Below are 22,795 nucleotides of genomic sequence, written 5' to 3' on the forward strand. Positions count from 1 at the left end.
AACTGATTTGAAAGGTTTTGGATGCTTTGTCATGATTTTTAAATACAGCAAAAACTTTTTTGGCATTTAATAACCAGTGAAATGGAGATCTCTCAAAGCTTTGCGTTTTACCCCATAGTCTGGCAGGGCATTTCGAAAGGGCAGAATTGTAATAAACATGCTGCAGAAGGGGCAAGGGACAGCTCTGCATATTGTAAAGAGAGACATGCAGATGGATAAGTACATTCAGTTGGCAGCATAGCAAGGGATGTAAGCACTCACTCAAATTTAAAAGACAGTTTTCATTACAGAACCTTTCAATTCTAATTGGAGGGTGAAACACATTATTGATTATTTTATCAGTATTTCCCCTCATTAACTGATGTTCTGAATATACAAATAGGGAAACAAATCCCTAATACTTCACTTTAAAAAAAAACTTGTACATATATTTCTTAATTGTGAAACAATCCAGGCAAACCTATAAAAAGTAAAAATTACAAAAGCTCATTATACTAAATCCATTTTTAAAGCCTATATTTGTAGTCACTGTACATCGCTTTTTCTATAGATTAAGAGCTCAACATACGTCCTTGTTATTTATTTATGAAAAATCTAAAAGTTCCCTAGGAAACAGCCATAAGCAATACATATCACGGCTCAGGTCAACAGGCATAGAAAAGGAGATCACTGTATTATAGTTCTCTAGCAAAAAAAAAAAAATAGTTCAAAGCAATCCTCTTATCAATATCTTCAAACCTGAAGACGCTGTCATGAAATCTTGTTAACTTGACAGATCTTCTGAATTGTCATGTAAATCCCTCGTTGTATGCCCACCACCTGAAGGGCACTGTAGAGATGCAGACATTATGTTGCAGCTGACAGCATGGAAACTGAACATTAAACACAAAAATACAACTCTTAAATCTCCCCCCCTCCAGCAATAAAAGAAGAGTACAAAAAACAAAACTGCTTATCTGAATTAATGAAAACTGTAAACTTCCTGTAATGACAGGCTGACAAGTTTTGCAGACTTTTGACATGCATAATCATGTTTTATTTTACTCTAAAATTAAAACTCCACAGACTATAATAATGAACTTAAATCCCTTTTCTTTACCATTTCAAAACTATTGGTAATTAGCATGTTATTTACCCAAGGACAGGGCAAATTCAAAAGCAAAGAGACAGCTTAGTTCGGTATTTTTTTCTGCTGTGTGGTTTACAGATAACAAATAGGCCTACATTTTTTTTTTTTTTTTGCCAAGATAACATTTGCAACATTAAGCAACACTATCAGGCTTTGTGTGTTATACTATAATTTGTTTCACAAAGTGTCACAAGTGTGATGTCAGAGACACTGATTAAGAATTTGCTGGTCATTTTATTAGCCTACATCCTAGAATAAAGATAAAAATAATTTAACTATTTTTGGAAAGGCATGATGACTGACATTGCACTAAATTCTCTTTGTTGGAAAAAAAATTTCAACCTAAAAAAAACTACAATACCATTTGTACCAACTTCTAAAACACAAACACACACATCAATCTACAAAACGTCCCTGTGAAATTAGATTGTAAGGCCACATTGATCCTCAATAAATATTTCTAAAGAAAACACCGAAGCATATTAGGTGATCTTCTCAGTCCACATTTAATTAAATATATCAGCCAGGTTTAATCAATTTTGCCTCTTACAGTAAAAATACCCCCCCCTTTGACCCTTCCCCCATTATATATATGTGTGTGTGCACAATTCCAGTAGGACTATTTTCTAATGCATTATCTGTGATTGGTAAAAGGTCCCCTTCAAACAACTTAATGTACAGTAATGGAAACAAATTAACCCAGTGGTCACAAACAGTACTGGTATCTTCTCTACAGACTTCCCTTGGAGTTAAAAAACCCAGGCACAGGCAAAAAACAGACAAAGTTAAAAGTCTTGGGAGACTTAAAATGAGAACATGATAAATGTACAACAACCAATTTTAATCAAGGATCAAAGCAGGAGCAGAGCGCAGCCAGACTGTCTAGACTCTAGTCTACTTCAGGAAGGCTCTGAAGCATATAAAACAACATCTGCAAGGCACATTAATCACACTTAGGGCTTTCTTTGGGTCTCCTGAACACTGGGAAACTCTCACTGAAATCTATTATGTCTTCATAGTTTATGACAAGAGAACTTGCCGAGCTAAAAACTAAAATTAAATGCCCCCCGTGGAACAGTGTTTTGCCAACAACGTACCAAGACAGAGGGTGGCATGGGTCATAATATTAATGATGGCGATAATAATAATCAATAATAATAATATGGAATTCTACGATAATTTTAAAATACAGTCATGAGTTCATAGTTCCCCATAAGTCACATATTACTACAGAATAGAGAAGCTGCAGAAATATTTTTGGGAACGACATGCATCAATTAGCCCATATTATCTTTACTGATAATCACTTGGAATTTCCTCCAGAAATTTACATAGGCAGGGCGGTCAGTTACCAAATTGTTGACAGACGGACGGACGGAGGGTGTTAGCGGATTGGCGAACGAGGGGGTATTCGTGGCGATAATGGTAGGGGAAACACAAGTGAACAATACTGCTATAAACACTTTTGTCAGAATTCATCTGCTTTAATACCTAGAATGAGGAAATGTTCCCAGATTTAAAAAAAAAAAACAGAACACCAGACCAAGCATTCTGACCTTTACATTAAACACTAACGGCAATATTCTACAAAATCCTTTCTGGTTTTTCCTTCCTTTGTATTGTTCTACTGACAGCCTAGGAATTTACTAAAGTATTTGAAGACTGATAGCAGGAAAACATTTACTTAATTGCTTAGGTCAACAATGTTTATTGGCTTTCCAGAATATTTGGCAAAAACATGAACTGCAGTGTCTTGGCATCATACTTTACCAACCACAAATAAAAACAAAACATGCTTTGCAAAAGAAACAAACCAATAAAACAAAATAAATGAAAAACAAAAAAAAATGCTTAATGCTGAAGACACTTTCCCATAATGTTCCACACATTTGTTTTACTTTACTTTAAACAGTGTTTTTATTTTTGCTTTAATCATGCAGAATGCAAAAAATAAATAAAAGTTGCATTGTATTCATAAGTATTAGTCATTAGGAAGGTGACTTTATACAAAGTGACTAAGAGAGACGGGTGCACTATGCATCAACAACCGCTGCTGCAGAGTCACCTAAAATAAGACCTCAATTTTAAGGCTCATCCAAAAGAGTATTGGATGATTAAGTGACTCGCTCGGAGTAAGACACAGTGAGTAAGTGGCAATAGCACGTGAGCCAGTCTTTGACATTAAGCATGGGCCATCTGAAGGTATGAAGTTTTTGACTGATAAAATGTGATTGAGACATTGAGATTATCTGTCAACAATTTGAATATTTGGTTGCTATGTTTTTTAAAATGTTTTTCTGACACTAAGAAATAAAACAAAAGAAGAACATTTGAGGGATTTTAGTTATCAAAAAAGACTTACAGTAACTACAGCCCTACCTGAGATGTACTGTACACTTATTTAGAGAAAGAATTTGGTTTCATGAGAGGACAAATATCCGATTACCTTCCTGCAGTTCATGAAGAGAGATTAAGACAGTAATACTTAGCTGCTACTGGCACCATGATATGAACTATTTTTGAAGTAAAGAAAAAGTTGATTGGCAACAGGCTCAGAGTGCAACATTTTCCACTCACCCCCTTGATCACAAACTAGTTTTATTTTCTACTTACATGTTTGAGGGTAATCCCTCTGTCAGCAGGTTCAGGAAGGACGCTAAATTCTCCTCTGACTCTAGTATACTGGACTTATCCATTGCCTTTAAAGGTATCATTTTCAATCTATCAATACCCAATCTATTTTCTTCAACATCAAAAAAGCATTACAAAAAGGAAGCAGGTAACACAAGAGCAATATTTCAAAGGATTTCGATTTTGCAAAACAAAATTACACGGTCTAAACATCACATCCTTCTTGAGTCATACATACATTATTATATTATATATATACACACACACACACAGCTCTGGAAAAAAATGAGAAAAAAAATAAGAAACCATTGCAAAATTATCAGTTTCTCTGATTTTACTATGTATAGGTATGTATTTGGGTAAAATTTACATTTTTGTTTTATTCTATAAATTACTGACAACATTTCTCCCAAATTCCATATATAACTAAGCGTAAACCAGCAACAGTACCACAAACTGTCTACAAAAATATATATCATAATGATATCATTACACTATAACAAGATCACAGGACATGGAAGTTCAAAATTAAGTTTTAAAAAAAGTGTCTGCCAATAAATGCAGGGCAACACATAGTACTAAAGGCAAACAGCAGGCCTAACATTTCAGCTACAATACAATTAATGCCACACAGAATAAGCTGTTTAGACTTCTGTAGTACTGTAAGACTTAGAGTATCTTGTTTTATAGAATCACCCTAGATGTTTGTTACATTTCCATGGCAAGAGTTGTGTTGTCTCCAAGAACAACATTTTTTTCTTCTCAATGTGAAGCGAATGACGGGAAAGGAATGGTTGATGTATAAATGCATAGAGCCACAGACAAGTTCTCATGCAAGTTCTGAAGTTCCCAGTTAGGTTTCAATGCAGAGAAATTATTTAATCCTGCATGTGACAATATCATCGGAAACTCCATGGTCTGAAGATAACATTGTGTTTGACATGATAAATCAGAGAACAGAGATAAGAATGAAATACATGAGTTGAAGACACAACTATGATCTGTGCTCCAAACCTTCCACCAACACTCCCAGCTCTTTATGAGCTTGTTTTGGGAGACTGAACTCTTAAAATAATTGATCACAATTCTATGCTTTGGTATCCAATGCCAATACAGTTTTAGCAAACAATACAGAATTATAAGCAACCCATTCCACTATAATATTGACCTATCACATACAAATAACAGCAAAGCATAATTAACATTCAGGAGAATGTATTATTTCTCACATTTTGCTCTTCAAATGCCATTCCCTAGGACTGAATCAATCGCAAACAGCATTGTCACTGTGTTTTCACTGGAATATCTAAAAGCATTGTCATTTAACGAGAATATAACCTTCAATGGAAACTGACCCAGTAATAGCCACAAACTTTTACAATCAGCATTATTATTATATAAAACTATTATTTTCCCTATATAGGCAAGAGTATTTTTCTTCTTAAACAAAAACCTATGCATTAAAAAAAAAAAAAAAAAAAATGTTAGGAAAAGTACTAATGGCTATAGCTTACCTAAAGTAATAAGCTAATACACATTTTTTTAATTGTAGTCTCTTAAGCCCCACTTGAAATATAGGACAGCTAAGGGTAATACAGTAATTGTAGTTGCTAAAGCACTACTTATTATTCAGGACAGATGAGGGGGAATTCAGCTTTATAGCACAATACCTTCGTAAATTAACATTTAAAGGAGCAGATTCCCTTTTATTCACCAAATTCAGCTTTTGTGTTTAAAAAGGGCAGCTGTTTCTCAGCACCCAGTTGTCCACAGGCGCCTCATTTCATTAATACAGTACATGTTAGGGAGATCTCACAAATCTGAAATTCAAATTGTACCAAAGCTCAAAAACTCTGTCAGGACAGCTGGAACAACAGAGACTTAACAACAACAAAATATCAAGTAAGAAAAACAATAAGTTCTCTCTATGTCTATTCAATTTTACTGGACTAAAAACTTATATATATATATATATATATATATATATGTATATATATATATTATATTTTGAATTAGAATGCATTATAATGGGAAGATTTTGCTTTATTATTATTATTATTTCTTAGCAGACACCCTTATCCAGGGTGACTTACAAAATACAAGTGCAATACAAAGTGCAAAAGTAGAGCTTTATATTTTAACAACACACATCCTATATGAAGAGTAACAAAAACACTTCTATGTTAGTTATACTAATGACAGATTTTCTAGTTCTAGTTTTCAGTTTCTAAAAGCCAGGTTGGCACTCCTTTTCAATGTCTTGCACAAATCATCAAATTGGTATCCTTGGGTGCAGTGACCTCCTGACTGATGCAGGTCAGCCTATAAATAAACAGATGTATAATTTGTAATAAAGATCAAACTCACTGTAAAGACCAGTGCATGTCCACTGTGACAAAATTAACAGAAATCTTTTGTTCAATTGTCAATAACAGATCATTAAAACAAACAGCGAAACCCTTGGGGAAACTTGAATCACAGCATCTGCATTTTTATACCTTACCATGCATTTTTGAAAAGCAGTGACATATAGCACAGAACAGCTCTCACTAAAACAAGGCAGCACAACACATTTGATTTTATTTTAAAAGTAACATTTAAATCACTAAAAACTAAAGACACCTAATAGCTAGTAAAGGCATTTAAATGTTATATGTTGTAATCCATTAATGTCCTTATATTCATCAAGTAGTTTTAAGGTTTTCTGGGTACCAATTAATTCAGCTCTCAAATTCCCTGTGTGTGCATTATTGGTGTTGTAATTTAAGTGAGCTCTCAAGCCTTCACATTTTTTGTCCCCCCCCTGTGATTATTTCTGCTATCCAGTGACTAACCCTGTCCTCATCTGGCCTCATTCTCCACCTAAATTTATTTCACTGACAAAAATACACACCGCAGTTGGCACAGTAATGTTATTCATTGTGCTACGCGTCTTCCTTCAAGACTCTGAAAGCATTTTATTTCCTTTAATGGCTGAAATTAAGTATCAATTATGTTAATTGCAAAGGGCTTAGCTTACAGGAATTTCTGGTGTACTCTTGGATACACTTGACTTTGAAAAAATAATAATAGCAGAATCAAAACAAACTGTGTCTTTATAACATAAAAAAAAACACCACACCGATCTCCCCTTAAAAAAAACAGGACACCGTTAAGCATTCCACTCTCTCTTAACGTTCCTGGTAATGAGATAATTAAATGCATTAGAAATTCTAACTGCCTGCATTTTGGCTTTCAAAAGTACTGAAGCACTGATGACTCTACAACAATACCGGGTACTCCTGCAATGCCATCTGCCCAAAAGGCTGAAGCCAACCAACTAAAAGGTCAGGCTCTGTTGTAGAATTTACATAAATTGCAGACTGAAGGCATGCCTCTTTAAAAGTGCAGCCTACAGCCTGGGGTCTCCGGAGCTGCAAAGCAAAAGCACTTGTGGAGACAGGTTTGGTGCTCGTCTGCGGATGCGATTATTAATGCACTCGTCTGTGCTTTGAATGGAGTGTGACAAGCATAACTTTTACGGAATAAAGAAAACTTTTAACACTGAACCTGTTAAGAATGCCAAAGCAGTTTAGCACAGATGGTAGCTGAGCCTGCTACATCTTTCCTGACAGCGCTCTACAGTACACAGTGAGAACTTGTGCCATGCGAGAAACCCATGAAGACGCTGGGAGCAGGAACGTAATTTGAGAACCGAAGTCTTGCAATATCCTCCAAAGCCCTCCCACACGTAGGGGATAAGAACACTGTACATTTGCTTTTAAACGCGTTTCAAATACTGTAGTGTAACAATGTGGTATTATTTGAATACTGAACATTAGCTTAAAGCATAGTATTTCAAAGTTAAATATTAATGTGAATATAGGTTACAAAGGGCAAAGCATTCAGATTACTGACATCCAAGTGTACAGTAATTGATTTTCTGGTCCTTCTGCTGAAAAATCACAGTTGTCAGTTTGTCAGTGTTTTCTGTTAGACGCATGCAATCTACCGACTACCCAGTATATCTTTGGTTTCAATGTCCTAAGCTCTGTTGGTAGGAAGTTCAGATTTACAGGCTATAGACTACTATATAAAACACTGAATCTTTGCTTAGTGAAAACTGAAATATGGGGGTATGGCAAATGATCTCAATTGATGTTTTGCAAGTGCCCTTCCACAGGGATAACTTACACTGAATGAACCTCACCAATCTGCTTCAAAACAAACTCAAACATGGCTAGGTGAATACATTGCTGGAAGGGCTTCATTGCAATATAATTTACCTTGAGATGCCCTGATATTTTTCATTATACTTAGGGAAAGTTAGTAAACTACATGCCAAGGCTGATGCCAGTAACTGCAGAAAATAAATGGGCACAAGCAAAATAATAAACAATAGGTGTATATGGTAATAATACTAAAGTGCCAGACAAATCTCTTGATCTCTGTGATTCTCCTGCAGATTTTCTGGCACCAACCAAGAGTTGCTATGGGGAGACTAAATAGAAACACAACAGCAAATAATATACATCAAATCAGGCAAATCATCAATATAAAAACAATGCCAAGGGAAGCACTAAATGTAATTAACTTCCTATAATATTCTTTTGATTGCAAATCAGGGTTTGCAAAAAAAAAAAAAAAAACACCTTCAGTTTCTCCCCCCCACAATGAATGTATAATAATACCTTACATAAATAATACTACTTTACATTTTTCTTCCTCCAAATAGTGTAAATTGAAATGGGTAAAACAGTAAACCGGTTCTAAACATAGCCTAGATTACAAATGTTGTTTTTATATTAATAAAATATTTAAGAAAATGGTATGTATTTATCTATTAAAATCCTCCAACTTTGACACATACTAAAAATGTTTTTGCCCCAAAGCAACCCTGGCATGGGTTACTGTACAACCTTCTAACACAATAGCATAGTAGTTTTGGATAGTACCTGCTTCTGCAAGGTTTCTTAAAAAACATGGTGACACATCATGAGTCACATGAGATCCACTCATGAAATCCCAGCTTTGAAATAAGTATTTTATGTCTAGTAATTAAAAGTCATTAAGAGATCCAGGCAAAGTGCATCATTAAGAGTATTATTTGTCACTTGTGTCACCCTGCCATCAAAGGATAACCTTGACTAACCAACTGTTGTGACAGCTTAAAAAAGCAGCATATAGGATTAGGCCAGCAGCTTGCTACTCAAACTCAGGACACTGCACAATTTCAAGATGTGTCAGTCACTTTACTTTTATCCACATCAGCATAAATACACTATTAAGAACTGTGAAGTAAACTACACGTTGAAAATCACAGTGCACAATGTGTCAGCCTTGCACTAAAATAAGAAACTCAACTAAAATTAGGAGTTTGCATTATTGGCTTTTCTGCACCTTTTCACTGGCCTCGCTTTTCTATTTTTATTTTCATATATATATATATTGCTGAATTACTAATAAAATGATGAGCAATCTATGGCGAAGCACCATTTAAGAGAGTAAATTAGTCACTGTAAATAATCAAAATTTCCTACCCTGGCTTCATTTTCATCCATGTATTGAGAGAAGCTGTCCTCTTAAATGGGCACTTGGCTGGAGGAAAGGGGACCTGAAGACATCCAATTTTTAATCCCTTATTTCGGCTGTGTCCCTACAGTGCATCTGTGCAGAGACATTCAGCACTGCAAAATGCTTTCTCTGTTGGCCTTTGTGGACTCATTTATCAGAGAGTATACAGTAGGCTAAAGATTAACTTCACTAAATCAAAATAAGCTGAAACCACACTTCAGTGGGTACCATATACAGGGTGATCAGGACCTAAAACATCTAAAGCTTTTCCAATAAATCATTATATTGATATTTTATTACAAGACAATATTTCATTGAAGCTATTTAATTTTAGAAATGACATAGCTGAGCTGAAATCACATTTAGAAATAACATAGCTGTTCATATATATTTTCTTGGCAATGCAACACAACATTTTGTGAACATTTTGAAGCCTAACCAGTTAACAATGCAGTTCAATTGCTGCAAATACAAGGGAAGTGTACAAAATTTGCCATCTGTTAATAACACCTTACAATTGTTGCAATAGATCACATTTGTATATACCATACAATTACCCATTTACAGCTGGGTTTTAACTGGAGCAATCAAGATTAAGTACCTTGCTCAAGGTTACAAACAGCAGTGTCCCCAACCTGGGATTGAACCCACGACCTCCGCTCCAGAGTCCAGAGCCCAGAGCCCTGGCCTGGCCTGACCACAACTCCACTGCTGGCCAATAGTCCTCTGGTGCTTTGGCTTTCAATATTACTGAGCAGTTTCTCACATTACACCAGCCGAGCAGATGAATTCACAAACTTTTGCATGTCATCATTAAAACCAGCAACACTTCAACAATTGATGATGCAACTCTGTAATCAATCTGTTGAAGTATGATACAGAAGATGTAACACTGTAACTGATAAGGCTCAAACATTTTCAATGAATATATGTAGCGTTAAAAAAAAACAGACTTTGTAGCATAGTAAGAACTGGTTCAGATCTGATTTATACGTCACCTAATTAATAAATGTTAGTGCCACAACCGTTTAGATAATTCTTACACTTACAGATAGTGTTATGAGTAGTTTGCATCACGCTAGAGCAATAATGCCAGCTAAATCTAGGACATGCAATATTAAGTGTACCACACGCACGTCGTTTCATCAGAAAGGCAAGATTTGATTTTAAACCAGACATTCATTTCTTATATTTGAATAATCGATCCTACATCACACACAACTGCAAGCAAACAAGAGCGTATTTCATGGTGCTAGTCCTTGCCAAGCCGTAGAAATGCGTTTAAAAAACAAATCGCTATCAAAATGATGTGCAGGCAATCACGTTTACAGCACTGGAAAGTTACAGTATATGTGTCAGCCTCACAATTGCACAGTATTTTCCATTCACAAATAGCACCACAATCACAAGTGACAACATCCAATGATACAATCATAGCATAACCTGTAACACTGAACTGCCCGTGGACTCTCTCTTAATCTAACTATTAAACACAGGCAACCCATTTCCCTCGTCCTTTAATTCAACCAAAGCAGCTTTGGACAAAATATCGTGCTTGCATTCAATCGGATAATCAGATTGGGAAATGTATTAAAAAGCAGCGTCTGGACGCATATTGCTGTATTACTACACCAAGTGCCTGCGTTTACACTAAAAGCCCTTAAAATGCTGATACATCTTGCAATCAAGGAGAAACAAGGGCCGGTTTTATTCCCACAGTCGCCGTTTGAGTTAACTTTTGAAATGGCGACATAGAAAATAGTTACAACTGTTTGAAAAAAGCAGGAGTGGGTTAATCATGTATCCATTATCTGCGCACACACACACAAAGCATTGCTGTGCACAGTCCCATCTGTTCATTATATCAGACATGCGTGATAAATACAATATAGGAGACTGTTGCATAGCCAAGGTTACCAGCAGCATTGCAAATATGATGATGTACCTTATGTTACAGTGACGTGTCCGTGCAAAACTAATTCATATATAAACCTGCACCCACCTGAGGAACAAGAGATGAGGAAAACTGCAAAGGCTAGTTTAGTAGCTGCTCCCATTTTCAATCGAGTCGCAACCCCTGCTGTAGTGAGATTAAATCCGATAGCACGCAATCCCAAGGATGTTGATCCACTTCCACTGTCTGGGTGCATGTATTGTGTCTTTTTTTTGTGTTTATTTTTTTTACACAATCCAAATAGAAATATATGAACAAACCAACTGGCACTGGCCAAATCCCAAGTCCACGCCAGAAAAGGCCCACGATCTGTGCACAGCGTATGAACTCAGGAGACCAGTGTCATTTGGCAGATCGAGGGGCTTCGCGTATGATTTGATTTCTGTGCATGCACAATGTTCACACGTCCAAATGCAAAGGTATTGAGGGCACAGAGCAGCCAGATGCCCGGGCAGCCTTAAAGGAAAACCTTCAGAAAACACATCGCCGCTTGTTGCTTCCAGCCAATACAGCACTCGTAAAAATGTGCGCAATCCGGCTGCGTCGCGTCGCGCACAACTGCAGGACTCTGGTCGCAAACCTTATTTTCCAGTTTGCATGTATGAAATCGATGAAAGTGCTCTTGTCAGTGTAGTGGCGTTTCGTGCTGTCCATGAAAAGCAGAGGCGAGAGTAAAAACACGGCTCTCTACAGAGCACGGTGGCATTTTGCTATTTGCATCTGATCCGACTTCCGAATGCATGCCATAAGGACCAAGTCCACTACTGGCGCACAGAAGAAAACTGGTCTCGGCGCTTCTGCATACAATGCACTTTTTGTATGTATTTATCCCGGATCACAAGTGAGCGTTTGCACTCGTGTGAAGAAGAGAAAGACGCTGCTGTTTAGATGTCAAGTCCACATTTTTTACATGCAGAATATAGAAAAGCTGTTGCAAAAATCGGGCACCAACGCAGGCTTCTCCATACTTCGACCACACACACACACACACACACACACACCAAACGTCCCTCTGTGTGGTGTGGCTGTAAAAACGCTCCAGTCCTGTTGCTGCTCGGCCACTGCTCTGCTGTGTGGTTTGGTACGGTACGGTACCCGCTCCTGGGTGTCAAGTCCAAATCCAGCGCTACAAAACAACTTCCCTGCCCCCCGCAGACCCGCCGGTGCCGGACACCTCTCCGCGCTGCGCTGTCGGTGGGAAATCGCCCGGACGCGGCGGCTGTCACGACTCTCCTTGACGGCGTTAGTTTGTCTTTTTTCTCTCTCTCTCTCTCTCTCTCTCTCTCTCCTCCTCCTCTCATTCAGGGAATCCGACTCGATTCAAGATGGCGGCCAGCACGGCTTGTTTTTGTTTTTTTTCCTCCTCTCCTCCTCCATCTCTTCCCTCCCCTGAAGCCCCTTGACTGACGTCTCGGCGCGGCGAATGGAAAGGCAGGACACTGCGCAGGCGCCGGCGGGCCGGGCTGCGCAGCCAATCCCACGCAGGGAGTGGGATTGATGGTCCTTGTGTCCTATGTGCGGCGCAGGGATGTGGACTGGCTTATCTGTGCATACACTATCTGGATCATATTAGGGATTTCTGCATTGTAGTCCATTGTCAAAGCACACGCTGAACATCAGGGGTAGTTTAAAAGATGTGTGGTGTGATTTTGTTGTATGTTATTTGTTGATTAGTGTGCCTTCCAAAACATGTTTTTGCAATTACAAAGGGGATAGTGTTGGGTTAATAAACAATCAGCGATGGCAAGCTTCATTTCTGTATTGTATACATTGTTTAATAGTTTTTTTCAATGACTTTTATGTCATAAACAGATATAAATCCAATACCATTACCTTCTTGAAAAAAAAAAACATACATACATTTAAAGTATGAGTGTATGTTTCACTTTTAACATGCCTTGAGAATGTTTACATACATTAATAAAAACTATCAATATCCCCCCCCCCACCCATGTTACAGATTTAAAAGGTGTTAGAAATTGCTTATTGTCGCTTTTCTCTCTCTCCAGACAACAATACAAATGATATATGGTATTTCAATCATTAGTACGCATACTTATGAAGGTTTCTGGACTCACATAAAGGAACCAAACACTTCCAATTTCATGGTAACTCTGGTAGCTTTCATAGAAATATGTCCAATGGCGATGACTGTGTATTTATCAATTGTATATAGAGAGTTATTTGGAAAGCATTTTAGTAGAATTTACTGTTACACTCATGTTACACTGAGCTTCTAGAGGCACAGAAAAGGCAACACAATGACCCCTTATTATATTGCTTTGTAGCTATGACCTTCACAGACACATATTAATAACTTCAGTAATAATCATAATGTATTAGGTACATTTTCTGCAGACTAAGAGGTTCAGTGTCTCTCATTGTAATGCTAGTATGGCAACTACCATGCCAAATTAGTACTGGCAATTCAGAGTAGCTGTTTGTGTTATATAACATATACACTTTTTGATTAAGAAACTAATTATCTTTGTCAAATTATTTTGATTTCATTTTGTTCCATTATTATTTAGTTTCCTATCTTTGCAGATGAAATTCCAAACAAGAAACAGGTGAAACGTGAGTGCAAAGCAACATTTAATCCCATGACCACACCAACGTTTTATTTATTACTAACTGGTTCTTTAATGATCATATTACTCCACTAGGGATTGTTGTATGGGAATGAACACGGAGACAAAGGCTCATATTTCAAAAGAAACATTCTATTCAGAGGTTATTAACTGGCACTTCATTTCTGTCATCATATCTTAAAGTTGTTTAATATAGTTTGTAAAAACACCAAGTATATTTAAAAATCTACATTGTTTTCAACTAACTCTTGGCACAAGCACACACCTGGTTCTGAGGATATGTATTAGTGTCAGTCTAAGGGTTTTTTGGTTTCAGTTCAAACATTTGCAAATATTTGTCTTCTTTTTTAAAGAGGATTATGCTGTAGCCTAGTTATCAAGAGGGAAGTCGTTTCTGAATGCCAGTGTACAGGAATGGAACTACAATTATATAGATAACAAAACTGCCAATGGAAAGCTAAGTTAGAAACTGCAGATAGCTCATGAAGAAGGAAGGGACAACCTTATCTTCTTTCTCATGTTATTAAAGCAAATATTAACATGATACTGATGTAAATACAGGCTAATAAAGTATTTGCTTAATGCCAGCTTTTGCACCTCTGTACCTTAAGTACTGTACTTCAGTCTCATAGGCAGAAGGGGGAACAATCACAGCATCCTCTTATCTGGAACTCAATCATAAGAGACCTTCAGTTGAAATCACGCTCGGCCACATTGTGCCATTCACATTCAATTGAAATACACACTCTCATATATGCTTGTATTGCTTCAAATGTATAGAGTTCATTCAGTATTTTGAGGGAGAGGGGAAAATGCACCTAGATGATTATGCAAATTATAAACAGGAGTACCAGAGATGATGGATTCAAGCTATTGACATTCCCAGACAAAGGGTTCATTAACCGAAAACAATTAGTAATTTACGGCCAAGCACCTTGTGCAAACACATCAACAGATCAATACAATATAATAATCATTGTTTTTAAAAAGCATGTTTCTTCGTAGTCTTATGTTCTTCTTTTCCCCAAACAGAAGACTGAGTGGTTTAAACTAGTCTCTTTACAATCTTCTCATCTTGTATACTGAAAACATTTTCTTATCCATTAATGTCCTTTCATAATCCTCTGTTTAATCTTGAATCTTCAGTTTACCAATCATTTTCTGCTTGCCATCATAATATAATATCACAGATTTAAATAAAAAGACATATTCCAGTCTTCTTTTGCACACAACTACACGGTTAGATAAACCTTATTCCCTTGGTTTTGGAGATATATACACTGCAGGTCAAAAGTTTGGATACCAAGAAATTATGTAGATGGTGACTAAGGGAGAACACAGAACTGTTAGTTCTTTCTTTCTCTGATCCCTGGATTATGATTATCTTTAGAAGCCTGAACAGATACCAGACTCTTCTTTAAAAATACACAATAGACATCGCTAAACAAGCAGTCTTCGAAGTGTAAGAGAAGTACAAAATGTTCCTCAGCAATGCTGTATAGTTGGGAACGAAAAGTGCACATGCACATTCATTTAGGATGCATGCATTTAAATATCTCTCAGCTATAGCTCAGTATCTATAGTGTATTGTTAAAGAGACATGTATCTTTCTGGGCATAAAAATATATTAGCAATATAGAGAGAAGAGAAAAGAGGAATTAACAATTCTCTTCTCTCCCCCAGGCAGCATGGACATTTTTTTCTATCTTCCAAACATTTGACCTGTAGCGTATATAAAGTGATGAATTTAATCAAAGTTATTACACTGCTGTGATGAATTCACACATAAAACACACCATGTCTCATGAAAAAGGATTTGGAAGATTACATTCTGGTTATATATACAAGGTTTTGTGCTTTCATTTGTTTACAAGCATACACATTTCTTTGTTGCTGCTGAATTACCCGTGGTTCCAACGTTTTAGAGTAATTATAACTGCAAAATGTTAAGAGGTCATGTATGCTTTTTATATTCCATTTAAGGTATTTTCAGATTTTTTAAAAAATATTTTAAATGTCCATAATATAGATCATTTTAGCAGCCTTGTTGCTCACAACTGGGCAGCTGGAAAAAAAAAAACATTTAACTTTACTAAGCACAAATTAACCTTGATGAAGATACATAGTGAACAAAAAATGATTAAATCAAACTCTAATATGGCTTTTTTTAAACAGGTGTTAGAACTGAGAAACTGGTCATTTATGTAGTGAATTCCAACTCAATATCTTGATGAAATGGCTTCCAGTCAATTTATCTTAGATAATCTTGAATTATCTTCAGCAGAGTATCTTGAACTATGAAGAGGATAGCTTTAAGACTTCCTAGGTCTACAAAAGTGACCAATGCTTAAAAATCGTTGGAAAAGGTTTTGAAGAAGGGGATATTTTACTATTAAAAAGTACAATGATAGCAAAAGCCCCTGAAGAAAGCTTAATTTGTTGATCAGATCACTTTCTTAGTGAGCAGCATGCGAGCCAAAAACAATCTCCTGAATATTCAAGTCTTTGCTCTTGGATCTTTCTTCTCAAATTACTGAGAATAGTATTGAGTATTCCTCCACTTTCATCAAAAAATAGAGTCGGGGTGGTTTTACTTCAGCCTTACTCAAAGCCCTTGGTTTGAAAAAAATCTATAAATGCAGTGCTAGTAATGAGCTGAAATAAGATCACCCTATTTAAGAAGATAAGGCTCTTTGTACACTAATATCTGGCCAGCATTGCATTTTTTAATGTATGTTTTCTTACTACTGGAAAACAAAGTAAGTAAAGTAAAGGAAATCACTTTGTAAAATTATAAATAAAAGGTCTTTAAGACATTCTTATGGGTTGACAGAATTAATAAACAGTATTAATATAAAAGCTTTACTTGAAACCTGTTCCTCACAGTACAGTTAATCAACAGAGCTGAAATCTCACAAAGCAATTACTAAAACAAATAGTGGAATTTATGAAGCACATCTCTTTCTCTTGACTCAGCCACACTACATGCCAATACTGTTTTGCAGTTTTCAGTTTTTACTGATGGAAATGTACAATGTTCATTATCTATATTGTATTTTATTTCTTATACATTTTGTCGGGGTTTTCCTTTCAAAAGGCCTTTTTGATAATTACAATTTAAAACAGGCTCACACAAGAAGGAATAGATACACACACTTCTGTGTGCTGTAAGTGTAGAGGTGACAAAATGTGTGCAAAGGTTAAATATATAATTCCTGGTAAAATAAATAAGACCAAAAATGTTCTTGTGCTCCAGAATATTGCACATATTGAGTATATTGTTTAGTATTCATACATTATATTACTTTTATGGACACTTACATATAATCAGCCTTGAAAGAGATTATCCATACACACTCCAGCTACACTTGGGCTCTTTCAAAATGTTATGAATACCTGAAGCACTTTGTATAGCAGCTCAAACTGTACTCTCGTTCTCGTATTCTTTATATTTGTTGGCGAGTGACTGGCACCCTAAGGAGAAAGCGCAGCACTTGTTAATGAAACCGAGAAGGTCAGCGAGGTTAAAAGTGTTCAGATATTTGAAAGTTTGTTTTGAATCGCAAGGTAATGATAATGACTCTTTGGAATCTGCTGAACATTTGTTTCGCTCCAAAATCTATGTGTGAAGCTTCTGTGTGGCATTTGATAAAGAATCTTGTGTTAGACTTCTACACTAGCATGTGCTTGAGGTTTAGTGTTGTCCATACTAAGAGGTCTGGAATGCTTATCTGTCAGCGGTGATCTGGCACTGTTTTTTTTTTTTTAGGAAACCTTGTCAAACCAATAGAACTCTGTCAACATGCACACATTTTTTTATAAAATACTTTCATGATTCATGAGAAAACATTTGTCCTTCTTTTTTGGGGGGAGAATTTCATATTAAAACGTTTTGGAATTCCTCTCTTTGTAAAAGGTATGTAGCTGGGTGAATTTATGCAGTAGAATTAAAGTTATAACTATAACTATTAACTATAACTAATTAATTCTAGTTACGCAGTTGACTGAGTCTTGAAAGACTCTTAATGGTGTTTATATGACTAAAGATATGAGCAGACATAAGGTTCTGAGATCATCTAGGACAATAATCCCAATAATCTGGGAAAAAAGAAAAGAAAAAAGATCTCCTCCTGTGACGATGAAATGTTTCTCATTGATTAAATTCCACAGCTTCTTGGCATCCTTTTGATAACGCAGAGTTCGTTTACTCATTAAGTTTTCATCAAAGTTCTGAAAGTAGGTGAGATTATCAAGGTTGTCAATGTATATTTAAGCTTCCCCAGCTGACAGGGCATCTGTTTAAATATGTTTGCCTCTGTCATGTCTTTTCCTTGAACATGATGATACCTGATGTTGGATTTAGTTTTATTTTATACCTCCATAAACTACATGTGGAAGTTAGACAGTGCATTTGCATAACAACTATACTATGTATAAGTGTTTTACTAGGAAACACTGCTTAGGAAAGGTTACTAACGTTGAATTCCCACTTTTGAATCCAGGATATGTTTCTTGCTGGTGGCGGCAGGGAGGGTCCAGCTGCAGAACTGGGCTGAGAGGTCCTCTGTAAAGCACACAGCTTTTTCCAACTCCACCGAGTGTGTGAATGTGGCACAGGGCACTGTAAGAGAGAGGTATGTCTATCCTTCATGTGACATTAAACCCTTCTGTGGGTGTGAGTATATCTGTGTATTGACTGATTCTAAATTTAAGTTTCAAAGTTTTCTCATCCAAAAGTTCAGATTAAATGAATCAACCAAAATGCTCAATTACACCACCATTAATACTGCCATTTAATGTCAAAGTCAGGACATATTTAAGTGAATAGTGAATAGCAGATTGCTGTTTTCAAGTATGTGTATTGTCACTCTTCAATCAGAAAAGCACAGTTAATTAAATTACTGTTTGATGTTGATGTGTTCAATTTTAAAATTAACATTTTAAAGAAAAAACAATACTTACAGGACACTTGAACTGTTTGTGCTCAATAATAATACTAAAATGTTAGGTGCACTACTGAGGTGATAAGGGGAAATATGTTGCAACGTTGACTAAAATAAATACATAATGTAAAATAGCATACTTGATCACAAAGAAGTGAATGTTCTGGGTATCTAAGGTTATAAGTTACATGAGGAATGGATATACAAGACAGTCTTTACAATCTTTCAACCACTGAATTTAACTACAGCTTATGAAATACAAATATCGTTTATCTGCTGCTAACACTGTTAAATAGACTAAAAAGCAACAAACATTATGGGAAGTGACCACAAAGATTTCTTCTGATCTGGGTTTATGTGGTAGTGGTTGAATTTGAGTGTTTTTGTTTTCTAATACTGAATGGCGTATAAAACAAATAAATGGGTCCTCCAGTTGACTGAAACAGCAATCAGCTGGGTTAACATAATCTAAACCCAAGGATTGGTATATAGTGGGTCTTTGTGCCAAAAGGAGGCTTTGCCATTCACAGTTTCTCAATATGAACATTTAAAATAGGTCTTGATGCAAAATATATAGTTTATGGTACTGAATAATTATATAATTTCTCTAAATAATATTATGTTTACATTAATACACAATAATATTTTGCTTATGATATTAAATAAATATTTAACTAAACTTTGGTTGGATATTTAGGAGTGACAAAAATAAATATTTGATATATTGTTACTGCTTTTGTGATATTACAGTTCTGTTATCCTAGGGAGGTCCCCTGGAAAGAAAGTAACTCAGTTTTAGGTAAATGGAGAAAAGACTCTTTCCTGTATCATCTACACTTTACATACTAGGCCACTGTCTTTGGTCTTGTGTTTCTCCTTCTTCTTTATCTTTGAGCACTCTGCTTAAGCTCCAGTAAATCACATTACAGCCTGTTCTCTTAAATCACATTAATGTTAATGCTTGGCACACGGTGTATGTATCTTTCATTCTCCGAGTACTGAACCAAGTATTGACTGGCACTTTGGGTTTTCTTTTCATAATATCAAAATATACCTGCGTCAAATATTAGGAGGGAAAACAAAACAACAAGAACAACAAATAAAACAAAACAAACTGCGACAAAGAGAAAATGTGTCAGACATACATCCTCCAGCTCTATCAGATGTTTTCCTAATTGGCAACGCTTTACATTAACTTAAAATTTGTTTAATGGGAAATACATAATATTTTTGGTATTAAATCCTATCTCTGCATCCCTTGAATATAATATGATTACACTCAAAAAGCAGTGATGCTGAAGTTGTTATACTTCTTGTTGTTGAAATCCCCTTTAAACCTTAAAGTTTAGAAAACAATATTTTTGCCATCTGTGTCTGACAATTGAAAGGTATGGTAAAAAACAACTTTTCTGTGTTTCTGCTGCTGTTGTGGAATGTAATCATAACATAATAATAGTATGTTCAAAAACAATGCTATAATGCCACAATGCCAATGTACCAAAATCATCCTGCTTTGTGGGTACAGCTCTTTAACAGCATTCTGCCTGGTCCTGGGGGTACCAAGCGCACAAACTGATATCAGGTCTTCATATTTAATGAGACAACTTAAAATCCCATCCTACCTCAGTGTCCTGATGAACACAGAGCATGTGGTCACACTATTAATACATACATTGTTATTATAGCTTATGCTTAGATTTAAAACATAACAGACATAATATTTAATTGCAGTGATTAATCATTCATTTAAGCCACACACATCGCTGTAAAATTGGAAAAGGTCCTTTCCCTTCCCTCAAGGCGTGTCAGTACAAGTCCACAGCCTACATCCGTGCATTACGTCAGTACATGCAAGACGAGCTGCGTGATCTGTTGTCTCTCTGTTTTTCACATTCTCGAACAGAGTAACACAATGAGTCCAGCTCCTCTGCCCTGGGCCTCACCTTTAAAAGTTCAGGTGAGGAGACCAATATCAATGATTGAAAGCTTCAGTGTCCAGACAACTCCTGTACTTGGGTTTCACTGCTCCATCAACCAGAGCTGAAGACAGAAAGAAATCCATCAATCCTGTTTATCCGATGAACAAGCATATGTGTACAAATACACAGAATATGTGTTATATAGACAGTGTTTGTTTTGTACTATCTGTAAAAAAACATAATACTTATCCTTAATATTGATAATAGAGTATGCAATCCCTAGTTATTATATTTTGTTTCTTAGAAAGGTAGACATTTCACAAGTTATATATGCATGCATAGATTGAATGCATTTATTTAAAGTGTGGTTAACTGAAGTTTTAAATAACAAACGTTCTGAATACTGGTACACATCTTTTTAATTAGAGGACCCTATGGTCTCAGAAAATCTTCCTTTGAGTAGCAAGTGTGCAGAAAATACTCAAATGGCTTTATGGAAAATTATCCCTTTACTTACATGTCTCCCTAAGATTATTACAGTCACAAAAGCGGATGTACTGTCTTAGCAAGGAATGTTACAGTTAAGTTTAACAGCTTGGGTACAGAAAATTGGTTTCACCGTGCAAAGGTGAGTCTGACACACATGTTTAGAAATTATAAGGGCAATTCAAGTGTTTTGAATTTATTGCAAAAGTTGATTTATCTAGCACCTGCATCGCCCCAGGAATGACTCCATTATAAACCTGACACAGGAGGCCTGATGATATCAAGTTCTGTGGGATTGTTCATTCTACTGGAAAAACAGGAAGCTGAAAGGTTTCACTCTGCCTCACAGGCATGCATTTCAATAGGCTAAGTATAAACTAAATAGTGCTTATTTTTTGTCACTTACACACAGGCATACACACAGAGAGAAAAATACCTTTGGTTAGTCTTGATTAATAACCACGCCAAAAGCTGAGAAGTTCTGTTTGTACAGGTATATTGGCAGAGTTAACTGGTCTTCAAAGAACATCCCAACAATATAATAATACGTACCATTATTTATTATGAACTTAAGACCAGTCTGTCCCCAGTATTTGTCGGAATGAAGGTCCTTCTCATTTTTAATAAAGAAAATCGTCCAATTTTCTGTATGATCTACTTGTCAATCTGAACAAAAACAAAGAAATACAATGGGATTTGCTGTCTCTGCACTTTCAGATAATACAGCACCAAACATCTTCATAAAAATAATGAGAAAGATATTTAAAGTAGTGTATAAAGAATAACTAATTACAATGAGATAACTTAACTACCTACTCACTTCATACACATGTAAGCAAAACACATGTTACCTACACTATAACTCTGGATAGATCTGCAGACCTCAATCAATAATGTTTTTTTCACTGGGCTGCTTAAGACCTGTCCCAAAGCCCAGGATTGTTTTCAGAAGATCTGTTAAAAAAATCAAAGAGCAGTACAGTTTCTGCATTTGGTGTTCCCACTGCTGTTATGTAATGGACTTCTTCGTTCACCCTGTGTTTATGCTACATACATAGAAAGGAGTTATGTAAATACAATAATAACACAGAGAGACAGAGGTGGCACAGAAACATCTGAAATGTCTAGACCCCAAACAGTGTAAATCTTCACAGCGTGGCATAAAGCACTGGGGATAGGAGAACCAGAAACAGAGAGCTGCGCTGAAAGAGAACAGAAACACGAAGAAGCCCTGAAGATACACAGCAAGTTTTTCTCCGAAGATGTCTGCATAGTGGCCATGTGTCTGATTAAGCTTACTTAATAGACATAAATCCGAGCTCCTAAAATGAGCAATACTGTTGTTGTTTTCACACCCTTCAAGTCGTGTGGTGATCCGTGGGTTAAGACGGGATGTTAAAACATGCTAAGTTCATCCACGTCGATTATTTCGTTTTACTCCAGGCTGAGTCAGTGTTCAACAAGATAACACCGATAAATAAATACTTTCAATAACAAAAGTCAACATCCAGAGTAGGGGCATGACGTTAAGTCTAAATTAAGGTGTGGCCATTTATCTGAACAGGCAGTATTACTGTAGCTGGTTAAAC

The 22,795-nt window shown here is 36.2% G+C and overlaps 1 protein-coding gene across 1 annotated transcript in view; it reads right to left on the reverse strand.

Annotated features, from left to right (window-relative positions):
* Positions 1 to 12,642, reverse strand: part of LOC136711636 (activin receptor type-2A) — a 48,724-nt gene extending 36,082 nt beyond the window's left edge. Inside the window, exon 1 of the mRNA XM_066688009.1 lies at positions 11,316 to 12,642. Coding sequence (XP_066544106.1) covers positions 11,316 to 11,463 — 148 coding nt within the window. The 5' untranslated portion in view covers positions 11,464 to 12,642. The remainder of the gene's footprint in view (positions 1 to 11,315) is intronic.
* Positions 12,643 to 22,795: the final 10,153 nt, after the last annotated feature.

Source organism: Amia ocellicauda, chromosome 16 (genome assembly GCF_036373705.1).
Source record: "Amia ocellicauda isolate fAmiCal2 chromosome 16, fAmiCal2.hap1, whole genome shotgun sequence".
Lineage (NCBI taxonomy): Eukaryota > Metazoa > Chordata > Actinopteri > Amiiformes > Amiidae > Amia > Amia ocellicauda.